This window comes from Cynara cardunculus, assembly GCF_001531365.2.
Source record: "Cynara cardunculus var. scolymus isolate 2C chromosome LG 2, CcrdV1, whole genome shotgun sequence".
Classification (NCBI taxonomy): Eukaryota; Viridiplantae; Streptophyta; class Magnoliopsida; order Asterales; family Asteraceae; genus Cynara; species Cynara cardunculus.
This window is the reverse complement of record NC_037529.1, coordinates 30,424,367-30,441,323: the sequence shown is the minus strand read 5'-3', so window position 1 is coordinate 30,441,323 and position 16,957 is coordinate 30,424,367. Positions and strand designations below refer to the sequence as shown.

General features: G+C 36.2%; 1 protein-coding gene across 1 annotated transcript in view; it reads left to right on the top strand.

Moving 5' to 3' along the window:
• The window catches only part of LOC112505758 (survival of motor neuron-related-splicing factor 30), a 19,762-nt gene extending 7,911 nt beyond the window's left edge, over positions 1-11,851 (top strand). The window contains exons 2-8 of the mRNA XM_025109721.1: positions 6,954-7,022; positions 7,637-7,768; positions 8,946-9,025; positions 9,162-9,237; positions 10,563-10,754; positions 11,292-11,420; positions 11,511-11,851. Coding sequence (XP_024965489.1) covers positions 6,954-7,022; positions 7,637-7,768; positions 8,946-9,025; positions 9,162-9,237; positions 10,563-10,754; positions 11,292-11,420; positions 11,511-11,675 — 843 coding nt within the window. The 3' untranslated portion in view covers positions 11,676-11,851. The remainder of the gene's footprint in view (positions 1-6,953; positions 7,023-7,636; positions 7,769-8,945; positions 9,026-9,161; positions 9,238-10,562; positions 10,755-11,291; positions 11,421-11,510) is intronic.
• Positions 11,852-16,957: the final 5,106 nt, after the last annotated feature.

Below are 16,957 nucleotides of genomic sequence, written 5' to 3'. Positions count from 1 at the left end.
AGGCGGTTTTTTGGTAGTGTAATAAGTTGTAGCTATGCACAATTTACTTATAATCTTAAATTTTAAGTAATATGCATCAATAAACAGTATTTTGTGTATAAAAAATCGTTTTTAAGAGTTTTTGTCAAATGCTTTATAATATAGTATAGATTTTTATAAACTTAATAATCAAGTATTCTGTTATTAAGTATAACTCAATGATTATCCTAATTATATTTTAGATATTTTATAATTAAAATGACATGTTTATCCAATATTTGATTATATTTATCTGCAGTTAGTTAGATGAAATATAGAGGTTGTTTTTAAGAGTTTTTAAAATTTTAGCTATATGCTTTATAAGATAGTATATATATATATATATTTCTTTGTAGTACAATTTTTATATATATTCTCATAGATATATATATGTATATATATATATATATATATATATATTCCTTTGTTAGTACATTATATATGTATAATTATACATAATTATTTTGTTTTTGAACTTGCTTATTACTCTTCACTCACTTCGCATACATTTACGTATAATGTATATTAGTTTTTGTATATTAAGCTGCTACATACAACTTTACAAGTGTGTGCGTGTATATATATATTTTTTGGGTTTGTGTATTATGTTGCCAATACAAGCATATATATCAATATATAAATGTATTTTGTTTTTGTGTATCATGTTATAACATACGTGTGTGTAACTGTGTACATATATATGTGTGTGTATATATATATTCTGTTTTTAGTTGCTGCCACATACTAGTGCATATACGGAATTATGTTTGTTTTTTCTATTAATGCATTTATGAACTTTGCTGTTTTATTTTTTGGGGCTTACGCCTTAATCGCCTTGAGGCTTACGTCTCACGTATCAGAAAAAAGAGCCGGTAGGTTGATGGATCATTACCTTGATGAGATAAGATAATAAGGGAAAACGCCTTGAGGCTCGTTTCGTTCTTTAAAACCTTGATTTTATATATATATATATATATATATATATATATATCCGTCGTGGGGCTTACGCCTCGGATCGTCTCGAGGCTTACGCCTTACTCGAGGGAAAATGCCTCGAGGCTTGATTTCGTTTTTATAAAGCTTTGCCTCAATGCTTCTACCTCGCTTCAATTTCTACTCCTAACAAGCTAGTTACTTCACTCCTGTCCAGTCCGTCCCATGTACCAAATGCAGTCTTATTGACTAATTGACCAACTCTCCACAAATGATTAATTGAATAGCTCACTATTATTCTTACTATCTATATGCATAACAATGCCCGACCCCCAAACATCCACCTTCTCAAGGTGGAAAGAAAAATAAAGAAATTGATTCACTTCTCTTTCATTCAATTCCTCAGACAATTCTACCGAGATTTGTTTATGGCTTTCAACATATTCACCACTTTCAAAAGTCATGAGCTTTGTGTTAAGGTCTTGCATTATTTCATTAATGCCTTCAACAAGAGAAAATTTGATACCCCAATAATGCTTGAAATCAAATAACTCATATATATCTATCTCCTAAAATGATATCTATGGCTCGATGCTCTTTTTCCCCAAATGCAACAAACTCCTCCTGCATCATATATTGCAAGAGCTCTTTAGCCTTTTCTTCCCAAACTTCTTTGTTATCAGAATTTATATATTCTTTTTTTGGTTTCTTCATGTTCTAATTGACATGTTCATCCTCTTTCGAGCTCGTAGTTTCATCTTTGTCAGGTTATCTTGCAATTTGATCAACACTTCCATTTGATTCTTTAAGATCTGAATGTTTTCTTTGTCGACTTGATCAGCACATGCACTGTTCCAATGCTCCCCTCCGAAAATTTCCTAAACCCTCTCTTTCTATTAAATGTATATCTAATGGCTAAATCCAGTTGGGTTCCCACCCACCTTATTTCCCTAGATCCACCTATTACTTTTCTGATAGCCACCTTGCCTTCTGAAATTTAACAATTGTCGACCTCTTATTTTTGTTCTTTCCAAAAAGTACCTTTTTGGCTTTGGAGGTGTTCCTTAGGGCCACACTTGAAATTCATGAAGCTAGAAACCCTAGGGATCGATGAATCAAAGTGTGAAGAATCTTGAAGCGAGTGGAGAAATCTAATTCTGTAGGAGACACACTCGTATTGTGAAATTCATACACTGGTTTATTGTTGACACTTTTAGGGCTTGAGGGATAGTTAAATTGAGTTGTTGGGCTTAAGAAAAGGATATAAATGTGGGCTTCATTGTAGTATTTGAAGTCCAATAGAATGAACAAACCCCTAGTTTTTCTTGAATGTACATATTGTAGTTCCTAAAAACAGATGCAGTTGACGAACCATAGGAGACTGGTGACGGAGGTGGTTGGGGGCGAAGGCAGTAACAATAACATAGGTAGTGGCAATGGTGGAGGCGGCGGTAATGGCGATGGTGGTGGTAGTGGTGGCGGTAAGCTATGGTGGTTGCCTAACCAAAATCTTCCCATATTGCAATTGCTTGGACTCTCTACAGAGATCTTGTGACTCCTCTTTTCTTTGTCTATTGTTAATATTACTTGGAATAGTCTCTTGCTTGTTCTTCGTTTCTTTTATTGTCGGAGCCTTTGTTGTTGTTGATTTACTCTTCATCATTGATTTGTCTCTGCCTTCTCTTCGTTTTCATAGCAGAATCTTGGAATCTTGAAAATAGATCGAGGTCAGGGATTCAAATCTTGACGAGTTCATTGACCTTACCTGGATTGGTGACTTCTTGGACGAATCTTCTAGTACTTCCTGTTCTTTGAGCATTTGCTTCACAGCCTGAAAGTTTTCTTTTATGAACTTCAACTTTGATTGCACCGATCTTAGATCTCCAACAATCTTGTTAATTTGGTTAGCAAACTCTTGGTCATTTCCAAGATCGACTGCTTTGATACCAATTGAAGCACACCGTTCATCTTTATTCAACAATCAAATGTTGACTTTGGATTTTTCATTTACTCAACTCTTCTTCTTTCAATTCGAAACGAAGAAAGGAAGGAAAAAGCAAACTATAAGTTGATTCTCTGTAGCAGACTGGCTTGAATTCATGTCATGCTTGAAGACTGCTTCAAAGCTAATCCTACCTTCCTTCTTGCTTGACTGACTTTCAAAAAAAGCAATTCCACCGGGGATCACCCCAGATTAAAAAAAAGGCGGGGAATTTTTCGAGAGAGCTTCCAAAGAGGCTCTCGCCAATTACAAAATACAAAATCGATGCGTAAAAGCTTCTACATCGCTTCTATTTATACTTCTCGTAACAAACTACTTACCTCACTTATTGACTAATTGACTAGATCCCCACAAATGATCAAATTGACCAGCTCACTATTATCCCTACTATCTATATGTCTAATAGGGTGCCCCAAAAGGATGGTTCCATGTATTTAGTACTCCACGATCTAGAGAGAGAGATAAGGCGAGGGTCGAAGATGACGTACCGCATCACATAAATGTAGAAGGGCTAAAGTGGAGTTGTAATGAGGGTGTTGTGTGACGATCTCATCAAAATTGTGGGGAATATTCTACATCAGCTCAACTATGTTGTATGGGTCGGGGTGTTGGAAAAAGTGAGGATACTTGGATGGACCTGTGGTTAGATTGTGTTGTGTGATACCGCCTTCACGATGGAGGTGGGAGTTCACTTAGCAGGGACAAGTTGAGGTGGTTTGGTCACGTCTGTAGGAGACCGATAGTGCTACTAATAAGGAGAACATAAAGCATGACGGTCGAAGGGGTGGTATGGGCGGAGAAGGACGTGGGATGAATATGGACATGACAACCTTAGAAGAAAGAAGAAGGTGATCACCCAGTTCTTTAAGTAGATCGTAGTCTATGACTTGTCTTAGGGGCTGTTTACCAAAGAAAATGTGGGCAAGTGTTGACCCTGATAAGAGGTCTGGTAAGTGGTCTGACCAGGGTAAGTGCCGACTAAATTTATTGTTTACAAATATTTTTGTATTAAGTGCTTATTATAATAAAATGACTATCATACCCCTAAAAGTTAATTAGTGAAAGAAGTTATTGTCCCAAATTGTCTACTAAATATAAAATACCTTTTTGGATTATGTTGAGTTGCCGACCCCTTTATCTTCCAAAGGAAACCTTCCACCCCTCTTGGTTCTTGTGCTACCTATTTCTAGTTCTCTTTTATTTTTGGGTTTCATTTTGTTGTAGCTCTCAAAAACTTGAGCAAAACATTAAAATTTTCATTTCTCAAAAGGGGTATACCACAAATTGAGATCTCTTTAGGAGGTGAAGTGATCTTGGAATTGCGTTTCTTTTGATTTATGTAAAAAGGTAAAGTCATTGTTGGTGTTGGTTCGTGGAATACAATTTGAACTTATCAAACAACTTCTCTTTAAAACTGAAAGATCTTTGATTAGGTTGCTCTATTTCTTGTAGGATACCATGGATTCAAGTTCTTTTGGGTTCATTTGATATAATAATCTCACCTAACGTAAGGTGGGTTTTTCAGGGGTTTTCTTTGTCTGATACAGATTCAAGAAATGGCGGTAATGATGGTAGGGATAGTGATGATGAGGTTTTTCTGTTCTCTCGAAGTTGGGGCAGATGGCTGAGGGAGGGTAGATAAGGAAAAGTAGTCGCTGACCGTGCTAAGCATGAATATTGTCCGTCTCCAGACAGATGCACGATCAATGGTCAGAAGTTAATTTGTGTTTGGTAAATAGCTGACCTCTAACTAGAGTAAGAGCCTTTCATCCGGTAAGAGGTGGAAAGATATAAGTAAACACCCCTTAGTGAGCGATGCCTATAAGAGCTAGGAATGAGGCTAAAGCAAAGACAGATTGAGAAAGCCTCCTTTGCCTTCTCATTAGCTGGATGAAATCATATCCATTGCTTGAGATCTTTAGCCATGGTGGTCCCCCCCCGGACCGCCCGGGGGGTATACTGAGGTGCTCCCTGCCGGTTGAGAACAAGACCTCTGATAGTTCTTGGAGATGCAAGACTACGGTAGTAGACTAGGGTGTAGGGCCTATAGCTAGCGTGCATGGGAGGAAGGTAATTAAGGAGGTTGAGGGTGAGACGGGAGAGGGCTATGGAGTGACAAATAGGGTAACTAAGTCTTACGTAGATGGAGGAATGTGTGTTTTTTCTTAATTTTTTCTATGTTTTAATGTGCCTATTTTTTTCTCTGTTGTTTGCTATTTTCTAGTCTTGTTTCTTTTTCCTTTTAGCTAATACTTTGCATTTGGGCTTCTTTTAAAAAAACTGTTCTTTACAATTCTAAGGTAGCAGGTAGCTAGCTTTTTTACAAGCAGAGGGTTGTTATGGAAACAAACGCCTTACCATTTGGGGTAGAGTACGTGTTTGTGTACATCTCTAGGACTGTACTTTCAAGGGAGATTTAATGGGTTTGTTTTGTTTGGTATAGAACAAGTCGGTAGAATCTGCCAAGGATGGGTTTTGGTTGGAACGCAGGACTAGGGATGTAGAAGTCTGATGGGGATATAGGGATTGAATAGATGAAATAGCGAGTTACATGGAGGCTTAATGGGATAAGAAGGATTTCTTTTAGGGAGGGCGATGCTAGGTGCTTCTTTCTGTAGTGAAGGTTGTATGTAAATGCTATACGCAAAAGATTGCCTGGCTGCTGGCTAATGGAGAGGTAAAAATAACTCATGATTTGTTGGGTACACCTTAAGAGTATACATGGACGACAAATGCAATTAAAGCTGCAAATCATCTTTAGTACATGTGCATCTGTTTGTGCTAGTGCTAATCAAGATCAAGAAGTGCAAGTAATATAATGGTTGTAGTGATTCCTGGATGTCATAAGTTTTTCACTTGCGTCACGATAGATCATAGTTGTGAAAAGTGCGCATAAGGAGCATGCTCGTGGGTTTTTTGCATGTTGAGGCGAGGTGTATTGATGAGGCGCACCAAGGTGCTGGAAAGATCTATTTAGCACCAGTCAAACAAACCCTAATATTAATAACTTTCTTGTCTCTTGGACTTCTACAAGAAAGAGTCACCAGACAAGTCCTAGTATTAAACAAGTCTATTAAATTCTCAGATTCTAGAACTTAAGGCTCCCTCTAGATATGTTCCATACCTAATATTTCTCCCTCGCTGCTTTAAACCCAAGACTTCTTCCGCATGGCTTTAAACCCAAAACTTCTTCCGCATGGGTTTAAACCCAAAACTTCTTTCTCATGGCTTAAAACCCTTTTCTCTTCTTCTCTCTTCTGGTTACTGCATTGGAGGCTTGTACTAGTCAAGACATTATTGAGATATGTTTGATATTACTACTTTTTAGAAATTGAAATTGAACATGTTTTATATAATGCTATTTGAGTTGCCTATGACTATGTGTGTATGTATATATATATATTATATATATATACATACTCACACATTTTATAAGATGTGCCTTGCATTCCTGGTCCTCGCACCTAGGCTCCAGGACCCCTTTGCGCCTAAGTGTGCCTTGAGCGTTTAACAACTTTGCGATAGAGTAATTTACTTTTGTTGTTTGGAAATTGTCCTGCATTCTTGCTGCACCTTTGGCCTGATGAATGTCTGTGTCAGATATAGATGGAGGCTTTTCTATAATCATTTGCACAATATTAAGCACCTCAACTTTTTTGCAAGATAGCTGTTGTAATTTGTTTTGTTGCTTTCAAGTTCTTTTGTAATTAATGTAGTTTGACAGGACTTTGTCCTTTACATTTGTTGGGAGCTTTGGAAGTTGCCTGCTCAGCTATTTATTTGATATAAATATATTATTCCTTTGTGGCTTTTTATCTAACTGGTATCTGATCAACTATATGGACCTAGTGATTGTGGGTTCAAAACTCAATAAAGTAGGATGTGTGTGTATTCTCTTTGTTTCTAATTGCTTTCTCAAAAAAAAAGTTCATTTTAATTTTCATCCTATGCAACAATTATGTACTGTATAGTCACTTGTAAGAACTTTGTCTGTTATCAGGTCAGGAAGCTTTTGAAGGATGACCCTGGGAATGCCGAGTATACTGATGTGGAGAAAGAGCTTGTGGAGGTGATCTTACTTATTCTGTTACATTCTAGCGTTTGTCCCATTTGAATTCTGTTGCCATGGGGCTGTTGCTGAGCTACCCGGACTTGGCATCTAAATTCTCTTATATATTTGCATTTGCCACAAATGATTTAGAAGCTTCATTATGTTGATATATATTTTGGATGCCTTGTAGAGTAATATAACAATTCACTATCCTAATACGTAGTCTGACGCTGTCCATTTTCTCCATAAACACAGATGCACATGGATGTGTGTTTGTATATAATATGTTTGTATTGCTCTAGCAAGTACAATAGTTAACTGGTAATGACTGACAAGGGCCTTGATTACCTCGCTTTAGAAGGTGAGAATGAGATTCCTACTAAATATTAACTTCCACACCTGGTGAAGTCTGACAAACTTGCAAAGTTTTGGATTTAGAAACAACATCAAAGATGTCCATCACTTGTATCTTGATTTCTGTGCAGGTCTGCTATGTGTCGTGATGGCCAATCTACCTCTGTCTCCTGATTTCAGATGTTCACTCTAAGATTATGAGTTTGAAACAACACCATTTTTATCTTAGCGATGTGAAAGAAGTCCCAAGCATTAAAAGCCTTGCCTTGTTGCTGCAGGTGATTGCTTTGACTGAAGAACTCCTGGCAACTGCACAGGATGAAGCTGGAAATTCTGGAGTGGGTATTGGAACAAGTGCTGATGTATCCCCTAGTTTTCACCATTCTGGAGGTACCTTACAAAATGTTTCGGTAAGCTTCTTCTTGAAATATCCTACGCCTTAGGTATCTTGGCAATGTTTATGTTGTATGTTTTCAATAAAGAATAAACCGAGTAGAAAACAGATGTTTACAACTGTTTGCTTTTTAGAAACAGCAACACATTTGACTAAATTGGTAAATGCTAGTTATATATTTTTATTTTGATGTTCTATTGGTTTATAAGAAAGAAAGAAATGGATGTTGACTTCTTTAATGCAGTAGATGTTTCAAACCCAAAAAAATAAAAATTCCAAATCAAGTATTGCCCCTCTGCCTCATATCTTCCCCTCAATTTCTATTCTCCGCCTCCCTCTGTGTTATATAAGTGAACTCCACCTCCCTCAATTTCATCTGTCATCTTTTCCATTCTCTGCCACCTTGGTGACATCACCTTGGTTAACCCTCATATTCTCACAACTATTGCAGATCACCATAACGATTTGATAATATGCCCAATTTTTTGTGCTATTTTATTCTTGTTTTTTTAGCTTATGAAGGATTATCATAGAATGGTTGAGGAAGAGCACAACTGAAACAAACAAGTTGCAAGATTTTAGATTTTTTATAGATCTTCACATTGTGCGTTGTGAGTGAGTGTAACATGATCTTGTTGTTGATCATGATGGAGCAAATGGGGAGGCAATAGTGGTGGGAATTAGGCAGTGGGCAGATGGGGGACTTGTTTTCAATTGTTTCACTGGTCTTCAATTTCAGTTTGGTGGTTTTCTTCTGTGACAATCTTCTAAGGGGCTTATTAAAAAATAAATAGTATTGTGAAAAATGTTTTTCTTTCTTTGTGAAATAGAATCAAAACACCAATTACATTTACAACACTGTAATGTAAAACAATGTTGCTAACTAGGTGTTATGTATCATGTAAAAAATATCCATTCCATGTCATCAATTGCTGTCCTAAAAAACTTCTTTTGGATTTGTCAAATAACAAAACAGCTTTTGTTGGAGGAAAGTGATGATCTCTCCATTATTTGGTGGTGATGGATAGAGGCTGGTCTGTATTAGGTTTTCCTTTTTTTGTTGGAAGTCTGTATGTTACCTTATTATGTTATCGAAATCTGGCTGTGTGTTTATGGATCTGTTTCTCTTTCTCTGTCTAATATATCTGCTATGCATTTCTGTCTGTCTCATTTTCTTTCATATATCTAATCAGGTATCAAGTGAAATGTTTGATGGGCACAAGCTTCCTGTTGGTGCTAAAGTTCAAGCTGTTTATAGTGAAGATGGCGAGTGGTATACTTTTCTTTTTTGGTGTTCTTTCACTTTTCAAAAAAGTCATAGGGCGGGCAGCTTTATCTGATCAAGGGCCGGGCACCAATTTTTTTCTTTCTTGGCCTCTCCTATCTGTCTGATATTGTTGAATATGCAGGTATGATGCAACAATAGAGGCCTTCACGCAAAATGGATATTTGGTTGCATATAGTGGCTGGGGAAATAAGGAAGAGGTATGATCTGTGTGGCTAAGATTACGAACGGGAAGGCCTTTACTGCCTTGAACATTTTCTGTTGTTGCTATCCTTGATTTGACCTTGTAAATTATTTAATGAATTACCGTCTACTTTAGTTCTTTTTGTTTTAGTTTTTCTTACATAGCCTACTCAAAATTTGCTTCAGTTATTCTTGGAGAACTTTCATCTGCTAGAGACTATACTAGCGGATAAATACAAGAAGGCATTAAGAGAATTAGGTCATGTATTATGGTTTAAACTATTATATAAGGTTTGTTTTTTAAGAATAGCTATGAAACAAAAGGGGATTTGAACCCATGACTTCCTGGGTGGTATCACCTAGTGGATGGGCCAAATGCCACCAAGCGCAATGCTTGATGTCACATTATACATGGTTTTTCTTCCATCATTGCTATGATTACTAGTTGTCATCTTTATTGGGGTTTGGATCAAACCTCAAATTAAGTTTATGTACGATGTACTTGGGTCCATGACATAACAGTCAATGGGGAGAATATTAGTGCATCCGAATAAATTTTTTAGCAGTGTAAAAGCAGATGATCACTTTTGATCAACTTATGCTAACATGATCAGACTTCCCTTTTCATCTTCCGAATTTGGTGTCATCTATGACTGTATCTTCATGCTTGTTAACAATTCCCTGAGGTCAAACGACATTTATGCCTTACCCAAAAACATATCCATGTAACTAACAAGTTACCTGAACTTCACTTCTAAATTGTTTAATGAGGATTATCTGCTGACATCTCTAATAATACAGAGTATCATTAGCATGGGAATTGTAAGTGCTTGTGCTAGCTTGAGCAAGGATTCAATGAAGATCAACTCTGCCACCTTGGAACTTGTCTTCTTGCCTATTTACATCGGACAAATTGGGTTAAATATAAGATTTGTTTGTTCAATAGGGCACTCGAATAGGCTTAGTCTGGTATGACTTCTGCAGAATGCATCCACTGTTTATTTGGTGGCCTATATGTCTCTAATAAGTTTCTGTCATGGCGCTCATTAATAAATTAAGGCTCGTAAATTTTCAACTCAAGATAGATTGCCATTTGATTACTGATGGTTAATGGTTCTATTGCTACTTTGTTTTCTGGTCATTGCTCAAGTTTATGATGTTCTTTTTTGAATTACTACACATTTTCTTATCTTGGTCACACATTTTTGTATGTTCTTATCTTCATCGTCTAAAAATCAGAGCGACACCTTGATATGTGCTTCTTTGCTGTCTCACTTGCTTTGTTTTCTTTCTGTATATCATTGTATGAATGTGGCATGGCTTACCGACAAAATGTGGGCAGGTTGATCCTGCTAATGTTAGGCCTTTAGAAGAAGGAATTGTTGATCCATTGCTGGAAGCTGAGAAGGAGGCAGAAGCTACTAAGCAAGCTCTTAAACGTAAGATTGCCCAAGCTGCTTCAGCTGATGTGGACTTCCAGTCAAAAAGCTTGCCGGCAAAGCTTCGTATTGAACCAGAAGATCCTGAGGATGTGGTAAGCATGTTTGCAAAATTTGCTTTCAATAGTATATATTTTTACGAGTACGTTATAAGGCACAGCTGAACCTGGCCAACTTCCTTATCTGGTCATGGTTTCCCAGAACAAGAAATTATTTTTAAATCCTTCTAGTAGGCGTTAGAAAACTACAGTGGCATATCCAGAACCTTTCTCCTGGAAACAGGATATTAAATTTGCTTTAGTTGGCTGATTTCCAATCCTTCTAGTTAAAGCAATGTTTGGCTGATAAGCTAGTAATGTTTGGTAAAAACTAGCTCATGATCTAGATAACAACATAAAGTGACCTAAAAGAAGAACATGACTTTGCAATAAGCTAAAATAATAAGCTAGCTTATGGTTGCCAAACATGGTGTCACTAATAGGCGATCTTTTACTTATATATATATATATATGAGGGTGAGGGCATGTTTGATTTTTCAGACCTCCCACTTGTTGATCTCGACATCATTGTACAACACCATACATATTCTTATATAAGATGTTATAAATAAAAAGGTTTTTATTTGTATACAGAAAGCTGCTAAACGTAAGAAGATACATGCTTTCAAGTCTAAGATGCGAAAAGAGCAAATTGAGGTTACACAGAATAAAAGACAAAATGCATGGCAACAATTTCAGACCACGAAAGGCCGTGCCAAGAAGGTATGGAGTGTGGACTCATATTTCCATCATGGAGGTTTAGGAGATTATTCGTATTCAGTTAAATCTAATTTCATTTCTGTTTGACTCCAGATTGGGTTCTTCTCGGGTCGCAAGCGGGAAAGCATATTCAAGTCTCCAGAGGACCCTTTTGGGAAGGTGGGTGTAACCGGAAGCGGGAAAGGTCTGACAGATTTCCAAAAAAGGGAAAAACATCTACATCTCAAGGGAGCTAATGCTGAAAACACCGAGGATTAGATACAGACTTTTGTAGGTTTCTTCGGTCAGTTTGCTTGTAGAGCATACAAAGTGTTGTTATGACCAAGTAAGAACTTTTCACATGCTGATTTTGGCTTGAAGGCAAGTTATTAGATGCATTGGTACTTTATTGACAATTTTACCGTTTGATATATCATTTACCCATCTAGTTTGCCATATGATCAAGTTCTTCCCAGCATAATATATATATATATATATATATATATATATATATACTAGTTGTCTACCCGCGCAATGCAGCGGGATGCAAAGGTTCATATATTCTGTTAAATATCATTTTTTTGTAAAATATATTTGAAATAGCTTTGGGGGGGGGTTCACATCTCTATCAAAATTAAAAAATGAAAGAGATTGTGATGCATGATAACCCAAACATTTGTTTCTCAACTAGATGAACCTTTGAAAATATTGTTGATAGAATAAAATCGAACATTAGAACAACATAAAACATTTTATCTCAATAGAGAACTTTGAAAATAAATATTTAGGAGAGAAATAATAATAGATGAATAAAATATTTTAATATTATGATCAATGTTGGATTCTCCAAAACAAATAATCTCATGGAGATAAGTGTAATTTTTTTGGAGATAAGCTTAAAACTTTTAAAATATTTATCAAATTTGGGTAATAAAGTAGTATAGATATAGATTTGGAAAGAAAATTAAGAATGGTTGAAAAGGGAATAAAAAGGAGGAAGGGATGGTGGGGCACGTCGCAAGAAAACCGGGAAAGACGGGTAGCAACAGAATATTCCACCAACAACAACAAAACAAAATGGAAGGAGGAGGAGATAGTAAGGGGAAAATGTCATGCATCATATCATCATTTTAAAGAAGCTGTTCAATAGCAACACAACCACATCGCTTTTTTCTTATAATAATAAATTCCATATATATTTTTATTAATTTCACAAGCCATGTCATATGAATTTATTAAAATTATATATACAACAAATTATGAGCTTTTTCTCATTGCAAATATAACCAATCTTTCCTACTGGATTGATTTGGTCAAAAATGAAGAATTAAGAAACTGTTTATTAAGGGGTTGTTTACCAAACACTTACCCGATAAGTGCTTACCGGTAAAATTTAACATTATTATTTACTTACCGGGTAAGATTTTAGTCCACCAAAACAACATCGTATGCAACAATTTACCCAGTAAGTGCTTACCGTGGTAAGAGTTGTTGCCTTCACTTACCGGGTAAGACTCTTGGTCCTTGTTTCGTTCTTACCGGGTAAGATTTTTGGTCCTTACCATATTCATCCTGTGAGGTAATGTAGCTTGTTAAGCACTTACCCGGATAATTGTTTGGTAAACGGCCCCTAAGTGTCACTTACCTTATCATGTAAGCATGTCAAGGATTCAAAATCTTACTCAGTAAGATGTATAGCAAGAACCGAGAATCCTACCCGATAATTGAAGAAAAAGACTTTAACCTGTTAATGCTTACTGGATAAAAGGTGTTTGCGAATAATCCATTTCGATGGCAAAAAATGTTTCAAGATAAGTAAGAGTGGTGATTCTTGACGATAAATATTTACCCAATAACTGTTTGGTTAGAGAAAGACAAAATAAAGTGCGTAACCATTTTTTTCAATATGTACTTATAGTGGATAACATAGCTGATTAAAATTAATGAGAGCTCCTAACTACTTTCTCCTTTCCTAATTGAAGTATGAATCCTAGCCATAATCAACTTGAATTACACACAGAATTACCAGAAACAACATCGAAAATTCACAAGTTTCTTGACTTATTGAGTGGTGCCATATGATGTCCCTCCGGTTGCCACCTCATTCACGACAACCGACTGTTTGAGACCAGTTCGTTAACATCGTATGAAAACTTACCAGGATTCACGATATGGATCGTAAACAATCTAAACCCAAGCTTTCCTACACAATTACGAATAAAATGCAAGTAACTCGAAACATAATAAACAAACAGCCATGATTCGAAATCAAAAATCAAACGGAGATGGTTGATTTATTGCAGACAAATCTTTTACTAAATGATTTGAGCTTCATTTTGCACTCGGTTGGTTGATTTATTGCAGAAAAGAAACCCATGTTTTTATTGTCATTTGTATAAGAAGTTGTCTCAAGTTATCTGGCTCTTACATAGGCAAATATGCACATGACATGTATAGCCATTATGCCACACAACTAATCATTACATGTAATCAGCCACGGTCCGGGGTGTTGCAGGTGGAAAGAGCAAGAAGACCAAAAGAACCGGCCCTAGATCCGATGATATCTACCTCAAGCTCCTTGTTGTTTTATTGTTTTAATCAGCTTTATCGGTTCTTAGTGAGGAGGACAGAAAGCAACTTCAAATGTGATATTGAAGAGGCTGTTCATGAGCAAAATTAACAAACCTCCGATTTCTTTATTGTTACATGTCTGGCAAGGTATTTGTTTTAAATCAGGTTACAAACATATATACATGTTGATTATATCATTCTATTGCTGGCAATGCAAACACGTTTTAATGCCGTATATTACATGTAAATATATTTGCTAATTTGCTCATAAGCAGCCTCTTCAATATCACAGCATTGAAGTTGCTTCCTGTCCTCCTCACTAAGAACCGATAACGCTGATCAAAACAACTTTGTGATATGGTTTCATATACTACATAGATTATATACATAAAGGTCTCAAGTAAACAAGTTTATTATTTTGAGGTGCATTTGAGCAGTTATGCACTTGTGTTTTACAAATATTTGCATCAACATGTTAGTATATAACTTAATGAACAGTTGGTGCTACAAAAATTTGAAAACTTAACGGACAGTTGCTTCAACATGTTAGTATACAACTTAATGATAATTTCATGAAAATGTTAACTGGGTATTACAGGTTCTGCTAAGAGGTCCAAAGAATTGTCGTGAAGCAGTGCGACACTTTGGAAAGGCTCCCAGTGTACCAGACAGCCACACCAAGCCGTATGTGCGAGCTAAGGGCAGAAAATTCCACAAGGCTAGAGGTAGAAGAAACAGTCGAGGCTTTATAAACTAAGCTCTCCGAGGTGGTACTCTTTGAATTCAGTTCTATACTCTTCCTATCTTTAAATTTTTTGTTAGTCATCTTTTGTGGACATTGTTAGGATGATTTGAGTCTTAATATTTCCATTTGGATTTTGAATAAATCAGTGTTGGTTGCACTTGATTCATATGCAGGATCTCATTCTAGTCTATTCAATGAACAAGTAATCTGATCTTAAACAAACAACGCCATAAGTTTACCCTCTATAACTAACATCATCAAGAATTCGGATCGTAAACAAACTGAAACTAAGCTTTCCTACACCATTATGAATATAATGCAAGTAAAATGCTAGTAATTCGGAACAAAATAAACAAATAGCCATAATTCGAAATCGAAAATCAAACAACGGAGATGGAGTTTTTCATCATTTCAAGGAGTTACCGGCAAAAAACTTAGAATTGCAATCAAACATAAAAACATAAAGGAAAACATTAAGGGGCCGTTTACTAAACGCTTACCCGGTAAGTGTTTATCGGGTAATTTTCCTTACCGGATGAACAGGGCAAGGGTCAAAAATCTTTACCTCGTAAGAGCAAAGATAAAGATGGAGAGTCTTACTCGGTAAGTGAGAGTGACGACTCTTACTCGGGTAAGTGCTTACCGGGTAAATTGTTGCATATGATACCATTTTGATGTACTACAATCTTACCCGGTAAAATAAATTATAGTGTTGGCTCCTAAGGGTAAGTACTTACCTGGTAAACATTTAGGTAAACGGCCCGTAAGAAGAATACATAAATGCTTACTTGCGAGGGGATCGTAGATACTCGACGGCAGCAGCGTGGAGTGGGATTCGGGCCTAGCGGGTATTTTGTTCAGATCTGGAAAAGACAGAAGTCCAAATTTGTTCCATTAGAAAGCGATTTGCTAATTCAATCTTTAAAATCGAATGATTACATGTTTCTAACAGATGAAATTTTCTTTCAATCTTTTCATGGATTCTTTTGGTAGTAGCATAATTTTATAAACCTGACATTGTGTTATGGATTAGTGAAGTGATCTAAGCAACAATAATCTTGGCAATTAGTTACCTTATAACCTTCCTCCAAATTTTCCACTTTTCATCATTAACTTTTTGTTGCAGTTCTCATAAAACCAATCTTGGCATTCATAAAATGTTGTATGCTTAAAGACAAATCTTTTACTTTGTATGGTTCAAAGAATCCCCAATGGTGCTAGCCAACAATCCGATACTATCCACAGCCCATTCGAACGTCCACAAAACAACTACAATCTAAACAGAATTTATGCACTTGTGGCTGGGCTGACAAACCAAAAATGGACCCAGAAGTTAAAGACTAGATATCAATCATTCCAACGTGACAATGGAGTATAACCCAAACAGCAAAATCAGTAAATGAAGCCTTTTAACAAATACTTGGCATACATAAGCAAAACATATTCTAGCCAATGGAGTACAACCCAAACAGCAAAACCCAAACATATTCTTGCCAATGGAGTACAATGTAAACATAAATTATAGGGTTAAGATTTTCTCACAAAATCAGTAGTACAATGTAAACAGAAATTAAAGGGTTAAGATTTTCTCACAAAATCAGTAAATAACGATACAAAATCTATACTACCTTATTAAGCATCAGTAAATGAAGCTCTAAACCCAAAACCCAAAAGTAAAACCCAAAAACAAAACTCAAACAGATAAATGAATAAATGATAAGGCATTGTTCATACCTGAAATAACAGATGGAGAGCGACGATTGAAAGCTAGACGATTGAAGGCGATTGAACGATTTTCTCACAAAATCAGTAAATAACAATACAAAATCTATACTACCTTATTAAGCATCAGTAAATGAAGCCCTAAACCCAAAACCCAAAAGCAAAATCCAAAAACAAAACTCAAACAGATAAATGAATAAATGATAAGGCATTGTTCATACCTAAAATAACAGATGGAGAGCGACGATTGAAGGTGATTGAACAATTTTCTCACAAAATCAGTAAATAACAATACAAAATCTATACTACCATATTAAGCATCAGTAAATGAAGCCCTAAACCCAAAACCCAAAAGCAAAACCCAAAAACAAAACTCAAATAGATAAATGAATAAATGATAAGGCATTGTTCATACCTGAAATAACAGATGGAGAGCGACGATTGAAGGCGATTGAACGATTCGGCGGTGGAAACGACGATTGAAAGCGATTGAGGAACGATTCGGCGGTGGGAACGACGATTT